General features: G+C 39.3%; 1 protein-coding gene across 3 annotated transcripts in view; it reads left to right on the forward strand.

Moving 5' to 3' along the window:
* MORC4 (MORC family CW-type zinc finger 4) overlaps nt 1–15765 on the forward strand; it is a 60142-nt gene extending 44377 nt beyond the window's left edge. For 2 of the 3 annotated variants that reach the window (XM_087813508.1, XM_087813507.1), the window contains 3 exons: nt 13966–14659; nt 14948–15231; nt 15548–15765. In XM_087813508.1, coding sequence (XP_087669634.1) covers nt 13966–14659; nt 14948–15231; nt 15548–15701 — 1132 coding nt within the window. In that variant the 3' untranslated portion in view covers nt 15702–15765. The remainder of the gene's footprint in view (nt 1–13965; nt 14660–14947; nt 15232–15547) is intronic. The other variant, XM_087813509.1, reaches the window with a different exon arrangement.
* Nucleotides 15766–19618: the final 3853 nt, after the last annotated feature.

Raw genomic sequence — 19618 nt, forward strand, 5'->3', positions numbered from 1 at the left:
GGCACATACCTCAGTTGCAGGCTCCATCCCCGGCCCTGGTCCAGGCAAGTGCGGGAGACAACCAATAGATGGGTCTCTCTCATGTCGATATGCACCCCCCCACACTCTCTCTGAAAAGCAATGGAAAAAATATCCTCAGGTAATGATTTTTTTAAAAAAAAAGTGACTCCTGTTTTTCCCCCATTGTTACTGATATTTTCCTTGTTTCTTGCTTCTTAGGTGGGTCTTTTCAGCTTCTCATCTAGACAAACATCTCTACCTGTGTGCAAGTCCCCTATTCAGTGATTCTTCCACAATTAAGCCCTGTAGATATTGGAAGAACCTCATGACCCCCCTGAACATGAACAAAAAGTCTCAAGAGGAAGTAAGCAATTAGGAACAAAACTAATAAAACTCTAAAGGAAATAAGTGAGAACTTGTATGAAAGAATTTAGAGGTACTCAATAACTAATGATTAAATTTGAGTAATATCAAAGGAGCAATTTCTAAGATTGAACTATAGAGCAAAGGGGTAAGAAATATAGTCTAGTCCATACCAGAAGCTTGAGTGTAATTCTCCTCTGTTCCCATCTGTAGTTTTCTAGCTTCCATTGTAGGTTGGGAAGGTTGTACAGTGAAGTGCTGTATGTTTTGGGTTTTTTTGTTTTTTGGGTTTTTTTTTATTGTTCAAAATATTACAGATGTCCCCTTCTTTCCCCATCAACCCTTTCCACTGTGCCCCCACTCCCCTCCCCAGGCCTTCACCACGCTATTGTCTGTGTCCATGGGTTATGCATATATGCCTATAAATTCTTTGGTTAATCTCTCCCCAGCTACCCACCCACACCCATGTTCCCTCTGAGATTCACCAGTCTGGTCCATGCTTCCATGCTACTGGATCTATTTTGTTCATCAGTTTATTATGTTCTTTAGATTCCACATAAAAGTGAGACCATGTGATATTTGTCTTTCTCTGCCTGGCTTATTTTGCTTAGCATAATATTCTCCAGGTCCATCCATACTGTCCCAAAGGGCAAGAGATCCTTCTTCTTTACAGCTGCATAGTATTCCATGGTGTAAATGTCCCACAGCTTTTTTATCCACTCATCTACTGATAAGTTCTAGGGCTGTTTCCAGATCTTAGCTATTGTAAATTGCACTGCTTTGAACATAGGGGTGCATATATTCTTTCTGATCAGTGTCTTGGGATTCTTAGGATATATTCTGAGAAGTGGGATCACTGGGTCAAAAGGCAGTTCCATTTTTAATATTTTGAGGAACCTCCATACTGTTTTCCATAGTGGCTGCACCAGTCTGCATTCCCACCAGCATTGTACCAGGGCTCCCCTTTCTCCACATCCTCACCAGCACCTGTCATTTGTTGATTTGTTGATGGTAGCCATTCTGACAGGTGTGAGGTGATATCTCATTGTTGTTTTAATTTGCATCTCTCTGATGATTAACAATGTTGAGCATTTTTTCATATGTCTCTTGGCCATTTATATGTCCTCTTTGGAGAATTCTCTATTCAGGTCCTTTGCCAATTATTTAATTGGATTGTTTGTCTTCCTCTTGTTGAGTTGTATGAGTTCTTTGTACCTTTTGGAAATTAGCCCCTTATTAGATGCATACTTGGGAAATATGTTCTCCCATACTGTGGAGTTCCTTTGTATTTGGGGGATGATTTCTTTTGCTGTGCAGAAGATTTTTAGTTTGATATAGTCCCATTTGTTTATTTTTTTCTTTAGTATCTCTTGCCTTAGGACATGTATCAGTGAAAATTCCACTGCATGAGATGTCTGTGGCTTTTACTGCCTATGTGTTCTTCCAGGATTTTTATGATTTCGTGACTTACATTTAAGTCTTTTATCCATTTTGAATTTATTCTTGTGTATGGAGTAAGTTGGTGATCTAGTTTCATTTGTTTGCATGTATCTGTCCAATTTTCCCAGCACCTTTTATTGAAGAGACTGTCTTTACTCCACTGGATGCTCTAGCCTCCTTTGTTAAACAGTAACTGACCCAATAGGCTTGGGTCTATTTCTGGGATTTCTTTTCTGTTCCATTGATCTATATGTCTGTTCCAATACCAGGCTGTTTTGATTACAGTGGCTTTGTAGTATAGTTTGATATCCGGTAAAGTGATCCCTCCCACTCGTTCTTCTTTCTCAAGATGGCTGTGGCTATTTGGGATCTTCCTTGGTTCCATATAAATTTTTGGAATACATGTTCTAGCTCTGTGAAATACGCTGTTGATATTTTAATAGGAATGGCATTGAATCTATAGTCTGCTTTGGGTAGTATGGACATTTTAATGATACTATTTCTTCTAATCCATGAACATGGTATATTCTTCCACTTGTTTATATTTTCCTCTACTTCTTTTTTCAGTGTCCTGTAGTTTTCCAAGTACAGGTCTTTTACATTCTTGATTGTTTATTTCTAGATATCTTATTTTTTAGTTGCAATGGTAAATGTATTGTTTTTTTAGTTTCTTTTTCTGAGAGTTCATTGTTGGTGTATAAAAATGCTGTTGATTTCCAGATGTTAATTTTGTATGCAGCTACCTTGCAAATTCACTTATCAAATCTTGTAGTACTTTGGTGGAGTCTTTAGGGTTTTCTATGTACAGTATCATGTCATCTGAGAATAATGACAGTTTTACTTCCTCCTTTCCAATTTGTATACCTTTTATGTTTTCTTCCTGTATGATGGCCATGGCAAGGACTTCCATTAGTATATTGAATAAGAGTGGTGAAAGCGAACAACCCTGTCTTTCTACTGTTATTAAAGGAAATGGTTTTAGTTTTTGACCATTTAGTATGTCATTGGTTATAGGTTTATCGTATATGGCCTTTATCATGTTAACATATGTTCCCTCTATTCCCACTTTGCTGAGAGTTTTTATCAAAAATGGGTGCTGGATTTTGTCGAATGCTTTTTCTGCATCTATTGATATGATCATATGATTTTTGTCCTTCATTTTGTTTATGTGATGTATCGCATTTATTGATTTGTGGATATTATACCAGCCTTGCATTCTTAGAATAAATCCCACTTGGTCATGGTGTATGATCTTTTTAATGTATTGCTGGATCCGGTTTGCTAGTATTTTGTTGAGGATTTTAGTTTCTGTGTTCATCAGGGATATTGGCCTGTAATTCTTTCTGTGTAGTGTCTTTATCTGGTTTTGGGATTACGATGATGCTAGCTTCAAAAGTAGAGCTTGGGAGTTTTCCCTCATCTTGAATTTTCTGTAATAGTTTGAGGAGGATAAATGTTAATTCTTTAAATGTTTGGTAAAACTTTCCTGTAAATCCATCTGTTCCAGGACTTTCGTTTGCTGGAAGTTTTTTGATTACTGCTTCAATTTCATTAGTTGTTATCAGTTTATTCAGGTTATCTAATTCTTCCTGATTCAGCTTTGGAAGATTGTATGCTTCTAGTAATTTATCCATTTGGCCCAGGTTGTACCGTTTGTTGGCATATAGTTGCTAATAGTATTTTCTTACAATCCTTTGTATTTCTGTTGGGTCAGTTATATCTCCTCTTTCATTTCTGATTTTATTTATTTGGGTCCTCTTTCTTTGTTCCTTGGTGGGACTGGCTAAAGGTTCATCAATCTTGTTTATCTTCTCAGAGAACCAGCTCTTGGTTTTGTTAATCTTTTGTGTTGTTTTTTTAGTCTCTATGTCATTAATTTCTACTCTGATCTTTATTATTTCCTTACTTCTACTTCCTCGGGGCTTTTATTGCTGTTCTATTTCTAATTCTTTTAGTTATTGTGTTAGATGGTTTATTAGAGCTTTTTCTTGTTTCTTGAAGTATGCCTGTAATACTATAAACTTTTCTCTCAGGACTGCTTTTGCTGTGTCCCATAGATATGGGGTTGTTGTCTGGTCATCTTCCTTTTTTTCCAGGAAGTGTTTTATTTCATCCTTGATCTCATTGGTAACCCATTCATTGTTTAATAACATGCTATTTAGCCTCCATGTGTTTGAATATTTTTTAGGTTTTTTTAATAGTAGTTGACTTCTAGTTTCATGCCATTGTGATCTGAGAAGATGCTAGATATGATTTCAATCTTCCTGAACTTGTAAAGACTTACTTGTGGTCTATTTTTGAGAATGTTCCATGTGCACTTGAGAAGAATGTGATTCTGCTGCTTTGGGATGAAATGTTCTGTAAATGTCAATTAAATCCACTAGATCTAGTGTGTCATTTAAGGTCTGTGCTTCCCTGTTGATTTTTTGTCTTGATGATCTGTCCAATGATGACAGTGGGATGTTAAAGTCCCCTACTATGATTGTGTTGCTGTCGATCTCCCCCTTAAAATCCACCAAAATTTTTTTTAAAAATATATTTAGGTGCTCCTATATTGGGTGCATATATATTTATAAGGGTTATTTCCTCCTGTTGGATTGATCCCTTGACTATTATGTAGTGACCTTCTTTGCCTCTTGTTATAGTCTTTATTTTCATGTCTATTTTGTCAGAAATAAGTATTTCTACTCCAGCTGTTTTTTTCATTTCCAGTTGTATGGAATGTTTTTTCAATCCCTTCACATTCATCCTGTGTGAATCTTTTGCTCTCAGTTGGGTCTCTTGTAGACAGCATATATATGGGTCCTCTTTTCCATTCAGCTACCCTATGTCTTTTGATTGGAGCCTTACATTTAAGGTTATTATTTATATATACTAATTTAATACCATTTTTCCCTTTCTGTTGACGTACCTTTCTCTCAATAATCCGATTTTTAGCATTTCTTGCAATGCTGGTTTGGTGGAACTGAACTCCTTTAGCCTTCTTTTGTCTGGGAAACTCCTTATTTTATCTTCAATTTTAAATAATTGCTTTGCTGGATAAAGCATTCTTGGTCGAAGTTTCTTACTTTTCATTGCTTTGAGAAACTCATGTTAATCCCTTCTGGCCTGAAGTGTTTCTGTTGAGAAATATACTGTCAGCCTTATGGGGGTTCCCTTGTAGGTCACTGCCTGTCTCTTTCTTGCAGCCCTTAATATTCTCTCTTTGTCCTTACCATTTGCCATTTTAATTATGACGTGCCTTGAAGTGGGTCTCTTTCAGTTCCTCTTGTTTGAAACCCTCTGTGCTTCCTGAACTTGTGTGACTTTCTCTCTCATCAGCTTAGGAAAGTTTTCTATCATTATTTCCTCCACCAAGTTGTCTATCCCTTGCTGACTTTCCTCCCCCTCTGACACCCCTGTTATGCAAATGTTTCACTTCCTGTTCTCCCAAAATTCCCTTAAACTGTCCTCATGCTTTTTAAGTGTTTTTTCTTTCTGTTGCTCTGATTGAGTGTTTTTTTTTCTAACTTATCTTCTAATTCACTTATTCTGTCCTCTGCTTCATTGAGCCTGCTTTTAATTTCTTCCAGTGTATTCTTGATATCAGGTATACTATTCTTCATTTCTGCCTGGTTCTTACTTATCATATCTAGTTGTTTTTTCATGCTTTCAGGAAGTTCCTGGACCTTCCCATTACATGCCTTGTGGTTCTCATTAATTTCCTTGAGCATCTTTATAACCATTACTCTGAACTCTATTTCTGATAACTTGCTTAATTCCATCTCATCAAGGTCTTTTCCTGGTGATTTTTTCTTTTCTTTAGTTTGGGGATTGTTTCTTTGTCTCCCCATTTTAGTGACTCTTAGTGTTTGTATCTATATATTAGACATATTTGCTCTCTCCCAGTCTTGTGGGGTGGTATTTTATAGTGTATGTCAAGTGGGACCCAAAGGTTTGTTTTCCTTATACTTCTGAGCTATGTGTTCTAAGTGTGTCTCTTTTGTGGGTCTCCTTTTGGGGGTTCTTTGGGGCCTCCTGTTGTGATTGAGTCTATATTGTTGTTGACTCATTCTTGGGAGGATGCCCTTCTCCAGTTGGCTAACTGTGAGGCTCAACCACAACCACGATGTGTGAGCTGTCGTACAGGTGCTGACAGGTCAAAACAGAACACAACCAAACTACCAGGAAACAAACAGTAACTTACAAAATATCCTAACAATCACAATGAAAACAACCCAAGAGAAAGTAGAACTGGGAGAGCAAAGCGAGAACACAAATGCTAATGCAAAAAAGGAGAGAGCGAACAAGAGAAAGAAAAGGATATTATTGCTAATGGTAAAAAATAAATAAATTTAATAATAAGATAAAGTAAAAACTAAAAATAAAGAAGCTACTGATTGATAAAATGGGCAGAGAAAAGATTCTGAAAGGAAAGAAAGGCTAGCAAAATAATAAAGGTAGAGAGTAGGAATAGGAAAGTGGTTGAAAAATAAAAAATAAAAATAAACTAAAGAGACAAACCCAAACAAACAAACAAAAATACAGGAAGACAGAGAACAAAACGGGGGGAAAAGAAAAGAAGAAAAAAAAAGAAATTTATGCCAATGAAACAAGAAGAGAGAGAGAGGTAAAGCAAGGGCAAGGAAGGAAGCCAATAAGAGATATGTAGGACACAATAGAGAAAAGCAGTAAACTTATTGGTTATAATGATAATATCCCAGCAATAAAACCAAGAATATCAAGAAAATCTTGATAATAGAACAAAAAACAAAACAAAATAAAGCAAAAAAAAAAAAAAAAAGCAAGATAAAACAATTTTTTTAAAAAAAGTAATTAAAAATTTAAAAGGAAAAGTTTTTTCCTCTTTCCTCTTTTCCCTCTTTTTTCTAAAAAAAAAAAAAAAAAAGCCGGGCAGGGTGTGGCTCAGCGGTTGAGCATCGACCTGGGATCCAGGCAATCGGGGTTCGATTCCCTGTCAGGGCACATGCCTGGGTTGCGGGCTCGATCAGTGACTCTCTCATCATTGATGTTTCTGTCTCTCTCTCTCCCTCTCCTTTCCTCTCTCTGAAATCAATAAAGATATATTTTTTTAAAATCTTTGAAGAAAAGAAAAGTCAATCAGGTGAGTTTTGTCTGGGCAGCTTATGTTGTCTGAGCCTCAGTGTTTTGTATGCCGATTTCAGGTCTCCTGGGAGGCACTTGTGTGTCAGCCAATGTCAGGAGCTGTCTAAGTTTGGCTCTGGTTTCCTTAGGTAGTGGCTGGTCTGAGGCTCTCTGTGGACCACCTCCCCCTTTCAGCTATTGTGCCCCCCCTTGTGGTTGCCTGGTTTTACACCAGAGTCTTCTGAAGAGAGTCTTTAGGGTGCAGGGTGGCTAGTGTAGCTTGGGGTATTGCTCCCCTTACTTAGAGGTTTCACTGTCAAGCACTCACTGTGGGGAAGTTAGTCTCTGCTTCAAAGCCAACTCCTCAGTCTCTACCCTATCCTACAATTCTAGTTCCCCATACAGTAGATTGCTGCAGGTTCAGATTGAATTCAGTTTGTTGCCTTTTCTGTATGGGCAGTTTCAGCAGCCCCGGCTCAGTTGGTTTGATTAAAAAAGACTCCTGTGAGCAAGTTGCCTACCCAGCCCCCAGAAGGGGTTTTAAGCTTTTCCTCCAGTTCCCAAACAATAGTCCCTGAGAGTCTTACTCTTGTTTTGTCACCCTATGAGCTGTTCTCCACCCCCCCCTCAGGACTGTGCCCTGCGGGGTGATATTTAGGGCTTCAGTGAGCTGAACCAGCCCCTTTCCTGTTGGGGGTGGTGCTCTTAGCCTGCGGTAGAGGTAGACGTGCTCCATCTCTACTTTCCCAGATCTGGTTGGCTGATCTCACAGTGTGCTCAGTTCAAACTCCATAATGCAGGTACAAATCCCAGCTTTCGCATGTCTGTCTCCTCAATGCAAGCCAGGAAGGTGGATGCCCATTGAGCAATCAAAAACGTACAATGCAACTAACAGGCAGAGAACCCGCCTTTTGAAGTCCCAGTGACCCCATACTTTGGAACCAAGCATGAGGGGTTACAAAGTGAGCCCCACTTAGGTCTCCTGCACAGCTGATCTCAGCAAAGCTGTGGCAGCTCCTTGGGCACTATCCCAACTCCCCTCAGGGCAGGTCAAGAATCTCCAATCCGCCCCACCAGCAGCTTTGGTGGCTGGAGTCCCGATCCTCCCTGTCGCTGCTTGATCCTCTCGCTGGTGGTGGGAGTGCTCTCTTCCCCTTCCCTGCGCCACACAGTTCAAATGCTTTTTGGGGTTCTACACAGTGCCTTACAGGAAAGCAGAGGGTCCCTGTAGGTCCCTGCTGAGTGCAGTCCTCTGGCCCCTTTCTATTTGTAAGCCACAGCCTTTCCTATGGTCAGCACCTGGGGTGAAATTCTCCTGTCCCAGCTGCTGCCACTAGGTGCCTTGTTTCACGTAGAAGGTGTGGTCCCCTTCTTGCAGGCACACTATTCCCATCTCCCTCTGCCCACCGTGCACTGGCTCTCCTTCCTTTCTCCTCTGCACCGTGTTTGAGATCCCAGGTTTTTGGATGCCAGTCCACACTCCCAAGGGGAGGGAGCTTTGCAGCCTCTAAACCTTCGGCCTCGCAGCCGAGCACTGGCTTCAGGGAGGACTTCCCCTTTCTATACCCCCCCCCCTTACTAGACTCCATGGTGTTTCTTCAGTGCTCCTTACTCGAAATATGTCCACCCAGGTATATTTCTCTTGTTTTTCCAAGCTGACTATGCAGTATTTTAGCCCTAAATCCAGTCCATGGCTAGAAGCAAGGGCGTTCTGCTTCTTGTCAGGGTGCCGCCATCTTCCCTCCTACTGCTGTGTGTTTTTGAAGCAAGATATTACCTCTCTACCTCAGTCTCCTTGAGATGGTCATGTATCAGAATTGCCACTGGAGTATTAAGATGTCATTGCTCTTAAAGGCTATACTTTCCCTGATGTGACCAGTTTCTATTTTTTGTCAGTGTTTCTTTCATTCCTCTCTATTGACTTTTGGTAACCTGAAGGAGGTTGCAAATGCTAACCTATGTATGTGTATTTTATGCATGTAGTATGTCAGTACATCCATTAGGTGGCACACTTTATCAGTCTTTATTGAGATTTTTGTATGAGTCTGAAGCTGCTGTTCCCAGAGTTGGGTTTTGGCTATAGAGGACAGGTAAAGTACTCTGATTCTTCATGTGTAGTTTTAATTTGAGAATAATATTATTTCAAGGGAAAGATACATGATAATTGATGGTGTTACTGATGTCATATGTTTTATGTAAGGTCAGTAAATGATGACTATGTCATTTCAAGCTATATGTATAGGAGGATTCAGATTGATTGGAAGGGGTCTGCCTTTTTATAAAGGAAAATGAAGGTGTTCAAGAGTTCAGTGAAATATACAAGATTTTCTGATAAAATGATGTTAATGGAATTATCGATTTAGTCAAGAGTTACAAAGGTCTCCTTTGTAATTATCAAAACCTTAAGGTAATGAGGATCGTTAGTTCAGGTAGTACAACTCTCTAACTCTAGATAAAACAAAGCCTTCACTATAAAAGAAAGTTTTAAAAATTCCTAGTTGGGTAAGTTATGTGACTTATTAAGACCTCCTGAGTTGTCATCAGAAACAGTTTTATGAGTCTCACAAATCTAACAAGAGCAGGGGAGCACCTGAAATAGAAAATATGTTCAGCCAGTATGAGACAGGCATAACCTTTTAGAGAAAGACAGCTTATTTCTTTTAATAGAAATGAGCCTTTTCTGTTCACTCATTCTACATATATGTGAGTGCTTACTGAATGAAAGACAGTGTTCTAAGGCAGTGCTTGAATCAAAGACGAAGGAGCTTATGGTATCAAAGTTTTATATGTAAGTATTCCCAATACATGCTAGATTTCATGTGGGGTACAGATTAAGGTCCAAAGTAGTCATAAACATAGATACAAAGGAGAGCATTAGTGGCTGTAATTTATTTAGATATTTATAAAGCCTATGAGTAAGTTATATGTCAAAGACAAATTAGTTCATGTTTAAGAAGATAACCAAAAAAAATCCAAATTACATTGTAATGATGGAAGGAGAGACATTCTAGTATGTTTAAAGGAATATTTGAAACAACAAATATGAGGTAGAAATAAAAGAACAATTTTTCTAATGAATAAGTTGATTCAGAGGCCAGTATTAACATTTTAAAATACATTCTTTGTGAGAAACTTACAGAATGGAGAAATGAGGAGTGTAGTGGGCACTTTCACCAACAAATAACCATTTAACTGGAAAAAGTTATTAAACCAAAACAAAACAGTCATTCTGAGTTCCTGGAAATTGCCCTAGGGGTATACAGAAAATGGAGAAACATTTATTCAGGTAATTTATTAGATCTCAGAAAGAACAAGAGTCTTTGTCATTTACCCTGCTCCCATCCTCCTCCAAGCTGTGTTTTATGAAAACTACTCTGGGAGTGCAAATCCAGGTGGATGTGGTCAAGAAGTTGGGGTCTCTATCTTCTCCTAGCTCCTAGTCTAGAGCTATGGTTTCACCTGAGAGGGTCAGGCCTCTGACATTTCTCATCTCCCCCAGTTCTGTCTTGCAGAAGCTCTATTCCAGACAGACCCAAGAAGGACTGGGTCTTTCTTCTCCTAGCTAGCTTTCTCTTCCCCTATCCAGCTCTAATTCATGGTGAAAGCACTGCCCTAGGGAAGGCATGATGACAATACTGGACTCCTGTTGCTCCAGTTCCAGCTTGCTTGTAGGACAGAGGTTTATGCCAGAAGAAGGAAACAAAAAACCATCCCAGCACCATTAATAAAAAAAGTTTCACTCTCCAAGAGTGAAACCACCTCTTCTTTAGGGAGAAAGACAGGCCTTAAATATAAAGAGCTCCTTAACTCTACCTGAAAGAACTGACTTTATGTGGAACAAATTATGGAGAATTCCATTTTTAAGGGCATTGTCAAAAATAAAGGAAATCATGGTGGAGAACAATTGAGATGGTACTCATAGCTCTACAATACAAGTTACAACAAGCAAAATAGCTGAGCAATCAGATGTTTTTTAACAGAGAGAACCAAGGAAAAAAGATAGTCAGGAAGAGCTTTCTTGGGGGTCACAGTCAATCCTGGGTTAAGAAGGCTATGCATAAGCACAAGGCTACACTATCTTAGGAGCAATCCAGGACATAAAATGGACTTGAAAGCAGTCCCCAAGCCTCACACTGATCAAACAATAAAGAGCAGAAGCCTCAATGACACTAAGGCCTTAAGCACAACCTCTAACCAACCACTGACTGAACAATAAGGTATTCTGACCCAGGGGCAACTCCTAGGAAGCCAGGCTAAAAGTAAAATTACACATACCCTTGGTAGTCTGAAAGACTGTGTGCAAGTTCAAGGCTGTGCCTTCTCAGCAGTGATTGGAGAGGGAAAATTGAAATAACTACTACCTGGATGAATGTGAGGTAGAAACATAAATTTATTTAACTGTGATAGCAGTCTCTAGGACATACATCTAGAGTCTCTAGGACACACATACATCTAGTGGTAAAGGGTGAAAATCTAACTAGCTAACAGAGCTTTGAAAAGAACAACAGAAATTAAGAAAACAGTTTCATTTACAGTAGTTTGAAAAATAAAATATTTAAGAATAAATGTAACAAAAGTGCAAGCAAGATTTTGTGTACTGAAAACTACAAAATATTGTTGAATGAGGTTAATGATGACCTAAATAAATGGAGAGACATTTCATGTTTGTGGATTAGAAGATTTAATGCTGTTAAGATGGCAATACTCCCCAAATTGAGCTACAGATTGAATATAGTCTCTTATCAAAATATCAGCTAGCTTCCCTGCAAACAAGCAATGGAGGAAGGTGACAAAAAGAAGAGAGAAAATGCTAAGAAACTATGTAGTTGGAAAATAATTCCTAGTATGTAAACTCTAAATTAATCTTTACTAAATGAGTGAATACAGGTTTGGAATAAGAATTGATTCTTAGATGGAAGAACCAGAACTTTACTTATAAAACTAATAAGTATTTATAGAACCAATAAGTAAAATTCATTTACTTTTATCTCCACATAATTATTTCTTTTTGATTGGCTCTTATGTGCAAAGTTTTTGTTCCCTCATCCCCATCTAGCACAGTTAGTTAAGTGCCCTTCTCTCAAGGAGCTCATACTTTAGTAGGGAACCTGCGATACACACATACACACATGCATACATGGTAGAAAGTGATACATATATGACAAGGCTAAAGTGCTATAGTAACTCATAAGTACCATTTGAGCTGGACTTAGACATGCTCTAGGAATTCAGAAGTGAGATTTGAGCTGGACTTAGACATGGGAGCAATAAATAAAGATTTCAAATAGGGGAGTGGCATAATTAGAGTAGTGCCTTACTTAGGAAGATTAACTTGGCAGTGGGTGATCTGGGGATGAGAGAAGAGAGACTGGAGGAAGCCACTGCGATAGTCCAGGAGAGGTAATGAGAGCTTGAACTTGAGTATTGATAGTGGTAGAACTATGTAAAAGTACTGAGAGTTTATTGGTGTCTTAACACATATAGGAAACAGGAGAGGGAGCTAGGTTTGAAGGTAAAAATGAAAGGTCAATTTCATAAATACTGAGTGAGATATCAGTGGGACTTCCAGGAAGAAATGTGTAACAGGCAGTTGGAAATTCAGTACTGGAGATCGGGGCTGGGGGAATGACTTGGAAGTTACTGCCCAGAGGTTATATAACCAAGAGGTTGTATGAGATTACCAAAGGAAAAAAATTGTAGGTAGAGAATACAATTAAGGGCAGAACCCTTATACTGGAAAATGAAGAGAAGGCAGAAAATTTGACATTCATTTCCTTTCACAAAACTTTGTTGTTGCTATCTAGTATCATTTACCCTCTCTTTATACTTGGAAACTGATTGTTTTACTATCTTCCTCAGTACCAGAGCTAAATGGACCATCTGTAGTGGCCCTTACACGCATTTAATAATGGATACATTTGTTCTTACATAGCCCCTAAATCCTTTTGCTTTCCCACTAAGGCTGACACAACAAGATCTATTAAGATGGCAGACCAGTTTTAGTTCTGAGTGAACACTAGTTTTGAAGAAAATTCAGGATGTTATAATAAGCTAAGATTTGAGATGTCTTATAGATATTCTCAGAAATTGCAGAGAAATATGAGCAGCCTCAAAATACTATGACTTGCCCAAGAACATGCCTGACTCTTTCTCATTGAAAATTTGAAAGTCAATCTTTACCTTGAAATGTCTTGGTTTTCTGCAGAAGTGGCAGAATAGTTATAAGGATAAAAATGAGGGTCCCATCCTGCCATATGATATAAAATTGCCTATGGATTTCACTGGCACCAATTGTTTTGTTTGTTCCTTCAACCTTTAGTGCATATAGCAGCCAGAAATGGAAGGTGATTGAGGTCACCATCCTGGGAGTGCCTGTTTACCCCAACAGAGGGGATTCTTTTGCTATAGGGGGAAATGACTTGAATTGTTTGTTTCAGTTTCTTTGTTTATGACCAGGGCCCTGTGTTTTAATTAACTTTTACAAGTGAATAATGGGCAATAGCCACAATCCAGTTGGCTGGTAAAGGAATTGCATGGTGTTCGTTACAATAAAAAAAAAAAAAAAAAAAAAAAGCATTAGTCTTTGTGCATAAGTCTTTGATACTGGAAGGTTTTTGTGACACTTTAAAATTAACGAGCTTGCTCAGTTCTCCTCCACATATTCCACTAGGCTTTTTATGGCCTTTTTTTTTTTCCATTCTCGTATTAGGGGATTTTGTGTGTGTATTTTTTGTTTTCCTTCCTTGACTTGCATTTCTGAAACTTCTAAGTCAGGCTGGTTTTAATCCCTTTTTCAGAATTCTTACCAAGGTCAACCTGGTCCTGTTGTATCCAGATGCTGACTCTTCATACCTTTTGATTTCATATCTCTCTTAAGACCAATTGTTATATCAGCAAACTGCATAAGTGCAGAGGTGGGGGGTTGGAGGTAACCTGCATTCCTAACCTGAAATGAGCTGTGGATAACAACTAGAATCAGTTTTAATATGGGAAATTTGAAGAGGGGCTCTATAGGATAAGGAAATATTTGGCCTATGTTTTGACAGATTAAAATTTCATTTCCTCTCCTTCTTACAGTAAATACAAATGGATCCTGGGTGAGGAACCTGTGGAGAAACGAAGAAGGCTCCAGAATGAGATGACAACACCTCCACTAGATTATTCCATGCCTAACTCTTACAGGAGGGTAGAGGCAGCTGTTGCTTACCCAGAAGGGGAAAACAGCCATGATAAATCCAGTTCTGAGAGAAGCACACCACCATACCTTTCCCCAGAATACCCAGAAGCAAGCAAGAGTACCAGTCAAAGTAGGGAGGTTTCAGTTCTGTATTCAGGGGCCCAAGAACAACATCAGGGGTCCCTGCTCCCTGAAGAATTAGAAGATCAGATGCCAAGATTGGTAGCAGAAGAATCTAACAGAGGCAGCACAAACATAAACAAGGAAGAAGTAAACAAGGGACCTTTTGTAGCTGTTGTTGGTGTTGCAAAAGGTGTTCGAGATTCAGGAGCTCCCATTCAGCTGATCCCTTTTAACCGAGAGGAGCTTGCTGAGAGAAGAAAAGCAATTGAATCCTGGAACCCAGTGCCTTATTCTTCTGTGGCCTCTGCTTCAATCCCTGCCGCAGCCACTGGGGAGAAAGGGAGAGGCTATGAGGAGAGTGGAAGTCATAATATGCCAAAGATGAAGAACCAAAGAGAGCTGGAAGAACTGAAAAGAACCACAGAAAAATTGGAACGTGTTCTGGCGGAAAGGAATTTGTTCCAGCAAAAGGTTAGGGCAGCGCCTTACCACTGGGAATAAGAGATCACTGAAACCAAGGGATCAGAGAGTCTGATGAATTCACGTTCTGAGGCCTTTAAATAAAATAGGTCATTGAATTGCTCTGTGGTATGTCTCAGATTGGGTGAACCCTAATGGGTTTCCCTCCTATATTTGGGGATTGAAAAGGTCCATAAGTAGAGGAATATGTACAGAGGAATCACTGAGTGAATATATTAGGGACAACTTTTATACTCTCGTAGCATGTGGGGTCATTGAATTTCTATTCTTGGACTGCAGGTGGAGGAGCTGGAACAGGAGAGGAATCACTGGCATTCTGAATTCAAGAAAGTCCAACATGAATTGGTGACCTACAGTACCCAGGAAACGGAAGGCTTGTATTGGAGCAAGAAACACATGGGCTATCGCCAAGCTGAATTCCAGATTCTGAAAGCTGAGCTGGAAAGAACCAAAGAGGAAAAGCAAGAACTAAAAGAGAAACTGAAGGAGACAGAGATGCACCTGGAAGTGCTGCAGAAGGCTCAGGTCTCCTACCGGACCCCAGAGGGAGATGACCTAGAAAGGTTAATTACTAGGGTTTAGTTATCAGCTTGTGAGTGCTAATGGGAAGCATCCCTTAGGACCCCAGTTACTGGTCATAGATAAGGGAGGAAGTCTGAATCAATTCATACCAAGGCCACCAAGGATTGAGGAATTACTTCTTAGAGAGCTGCAGCCAGTCTCCCTGTGCTTGGTGGCATTGTGCTTTCTTCTTTCTTTGTAGCTAATGGAAACATAATTGTTGAGAAATGTAGGCCCATTTTTAAGGCGCTTCATTTTGTTCTGTTGGCTAATGACTTCATGTCATCTCTTCTCCTGCCCCCTCACTCCATCATACAGGGCTTTGGCAAAGCTTACGCGGCTGCGTATCCACGTCAGCTATCTCCTTACTTCTGTCCTCCCTCACTTGGAGCTTCGTGAGATCGGGTTTGACTCAGAACAAGTGGATGGGATCCTGTATACGGTGCTGGAGGCAAATCACATACTGGATTGAACACTAGACTATACACTCTATCTCCCCTCCTCTCCTCTCCTCTCCTCTCCTCTCCTCTCCTCTCCTCTCCTCTCCTCTCCTCTCCTCTCCTCTCCTCTCCTCTCCTCTCCTCTCCTCTCCTCTCCTCTCCTCTCCTCTCCTCTCCTCTCCTCTCCTCTCCTCTCCTCTCCTCTCCTCTCCTCTCCTCTCCTCTCCTCTCCTCTTCCTTTCCCTTATCTTCTCTCTCCTTTTCTCCCTCCCTTCCCCACTTCTCTCTCATTCTCTCACCTTTATGCCTTATTTAGAGAATCTTTGAGTAAATCCTTGCTCTTAATCAGTCTTCTTCTTATTCAGTTTGGTGTGAGAAAAGAGGCTAGTTCAATAGTCTTTCAAGAGTTCCAGGAACAGAAAAGCAGTAGTCACCAAACCAAGTGATCTGAAAGCTTTAACTTTCATGACTTAGGTACTTGACCTATTTTATATCCTTTCTGAAATGGTTTGTATTCATTTAGGTTAAATCAGTCAACAAATATTGGGTCCAATGTACTAGGAGTTTTGGAGTAAATTAAGATGTATAACTCATGGATTCAGCCTTCAAAGATCTAACAATCTAGTTGGAAACACAAGAGAAACACCAAGTTAACTAACGTACAAGATAGTAGTACAAGCATGATAGGGAAAGTCTGGAGGAGGAAGTTCAAGGAAGGCATCAGAAATGGGACATAAACTAAGGTTTGTTTAAAGAACAAGCATGATCACACTTAACAACTGTTGTTCTTTAGGTGGTAGGACTATGATTGATAATTTTTTCTTCTTGCTATCTTCCTGCCTTTTTCAAATTTTCTATAATAAATCTGTTATTCTTACATTGGAAAAAATAAATCATTTTTTAAAAGAATGAGTAGGCTTGGATTTAGATATCAAATGAGAGACTTGTGAAACTATAAGTTAATTTTATATTTATAATTTATGTTGTATCTCACATTACCTCTGGAAGAATAGCATGAACAAAGGCACGGAAAAAGCTAGAATGTGAAAAATGTGTTTAGTAGGAATGGTGGGTTAATGTAAAGGGAACTAAGGTTAAATTGTGACCCATCTACCCACCTCCCTCTGTGTTGTTTGCATTTTAATAAGGAATTCTTGGAAAAGAAATCTTCAAGGTCCAAATTAAAAAAATATGTATCATCAATCTGTGGGATTCAGGTAGTGAGGGAGCTATTTTAGAGCAGGGAGATCTATTTGATAGTCCTCAGAATACACCACCTTCCTACTCTTCAGGCTACTGCTGAATGAAGGGTAAATCTCATATTATCAGAAATAGTAAAACTTATACTCTTGTAAAAGTAGACATATTGTTTATTCCTTGCTTTATTGTATTTATATAGTACATGCTCTCCAAAGAGTTCAAGGTACTCTTCAAAAGATGTTGAACATTGAACACATAAAAAACATAGCAACAGTGAAAACTATAAAGGAGAAATAATAAAAGGGAGGTGGGAATCAAGCAATCACAAATGGATTCACTAGTCCAGAGGAATGTTTTGGATATCTGTTGTTTCTCCTCTGCAGAATTACTTCAGAAGTTTCTCCCAAACTTATTTTATCTCCTTTGAAAGGAAGCCCATCATAGATATTCCAGTGAGACTGCAAGGAATAGGGGGAGGCCAGAGCCAGGCTTCACCATTAGAATAAGTACTTAAAATATCCCCTTCCCCCTTACCTTCAACTCACTGCAGCTCTAGCCTGCCACGTGATTATTTCTCATGTCAGACATTTGGACTATGATGTTGAGGGCCCCAGTTGTCTAAATATTACTCAGAGAAGGGGAGAGCACATTCAGCCATTCTATCAGTGATACTTGTTCTTCAGATGGGGGCTGTGAGAAGGTGGGGCTTTGCACAGATATAGACAACATGGATCAGAGGGTGATGTAGGAAAAAAAACAATCAGAGAATTGAGTTGAAGGTTCAGTGTGTGTGTGTGAAAGAGAAAGAAAAGAGATGTATGGGTGAGTGAAGGGACAGAATAGGGAGGCGTATAGGCCATTGGGCTTTTTAAAAAAATGGAAAATTTTAACTCATCTTTACTATGCTTACTTTCAGCCCATTTCCTAGTCCCAACCCCATATTGCTTCTTCCAGCAACAGTTAACTGTGTGATTCTATTTACTACAATACCAGAGCTACCTCTTTTTTTCCTATTTACAATGAAATCCTACCAGATAAGGTCCCTTTAACCAATACTAAATGCCACAGTGGAGAGATCGAAAAGTGTCACTCAGCCTTACAAGAGCTTATGAAACAGTGTGGAAGCAAAAGACATTCAGGAGAAAAAAGTGAGTGCTGCCCCCTGTCTATCTTATTAGGTTAACATAATCATAGTTCTCCTTTCAAACGTCTCTCACATTTGCCCCTTAACTTTCCATTTCCATAGTCAACAGTTAGGTTCTTATTATCTCACGTCTTGATCATTACAATAGATCCTTAACTGGCCTCCCTTGCCTCCTGTTCTCACTCCTTCAATCCACCATATTCACTATCACAAAATTGCTTTTAATGATATCACGTTATGCCTCTGCTCAAAGACTTGCAAGTGCTCCCAGCTGCCCACCAACTGCAATACAAATTCCCATCTGGCTTACACCATGCTCTCTAGACTCATCTTCCAACATTTCAAACAAACCATATTCCATCCAAAATGAACTATTTCTGGGCTTCTGAACCTGCTTTAATATTTTTGCCATTTCTACCTTTGCTATTCCATTCTCTTTGCCTGGAATGTTCTCCCTTATCAGCTTTCCTTTGGCTCAAATGTCAACTTTTTTTCCTGAAAATTCCTCTGATTAACCCAGCCAGATGACATTTCCTTTAAACATGTAAGTTTTGTGTCACTAATAAGGCTCTTATCACAGACTTCCTTGTCCTGTCTTCCCTGTTAGAGAACTCCAGATTAAAATATTCAGCCGCCTACTTGACATTTACATTTACATGTCTCACAGGTACTTCAAATAAAACATGTTATAAATAAACAGTGACACACCCTCCCCCAGGACTGTTCCTTCCCTCAGTTTTCCTCATTTAAAAATTGGTACCTCCGCCCATCTAGTCACAGCTAGAAACCTGGAAGTCATTGTAATTTTTCTTTTCTCTAGTCTTCCACATCCAGTCTATCAGAAAGTGTGTCAGTTCTAACTCCAAAGTATTAGCTTGACTTCACTCACTTTTACTACAGCTACCTTAGTCCAAACTACTATCATCTCCCATAGATAATTGAAACTCCTAACTGGTGTCCTTGCTTTCATTTTTGTTCCCACAATTGTCCTATCACTATAGCCAGAGTGATTTAAACACACACACGCACATGCACACTCACAAATCAAATCACATAACTCCCTGCTTAAAGCCCTTCAATGACTTCTCATTGTATTAGAATAAAAGCTATATTCTTTACAAGGTGCTACAAGACCCCCTCCCTGCTTCTAGTTTTTCTCTTGCAACTCTTGATCATATCTCACTTTCCCCTGCTCACTGTGGTCTTACCACTGAAACATGTCAGTCTATGACTTAACGTCAGAGTCTTTATCCATACTGTTCCCTCTGCTTCAATGCTTATATCTCCAGTCTTGGCATGGCTAGCTATTCCTCACCCTTCAGGTCTTAGTGTGTCAACTTTCTCAGACAGGTCTTCCTAGCAACCATTTTTCTCTACCCTATTCTATCACTGTTTTCTATTGTGTTTAGTTCATAGCACTTTTCACAATTTGCAGTTATATATTTGGTTGTTTACTTTCACTCATTCAACAAATATTTATTGGGTATATGTTATGTGCTGTTTGATATTCAGTGGTGAACAGAACACACTTGGTCTCTGTCTGCCACTTTCACTAATAAGTTCCACGAAGGGAAGGGTCATGCCTGTTTTTGCCAATCACTGTAT

Source organism: Miniopterus natalensis, chromosome X (genome assembly GCF_054644295.1).
Source record: "Miniopterus natalensis isolate mMinNat1 chromosome X, mMinNat1.hap1, whole genome shotgun sequence".
NCBI classification, from domain to species: Eukaryota; Metazoa; Chordata; class Mammalia; order Chiroptera; family Miniopteridae; genus Miniopterus; species Miniopterus natalensis.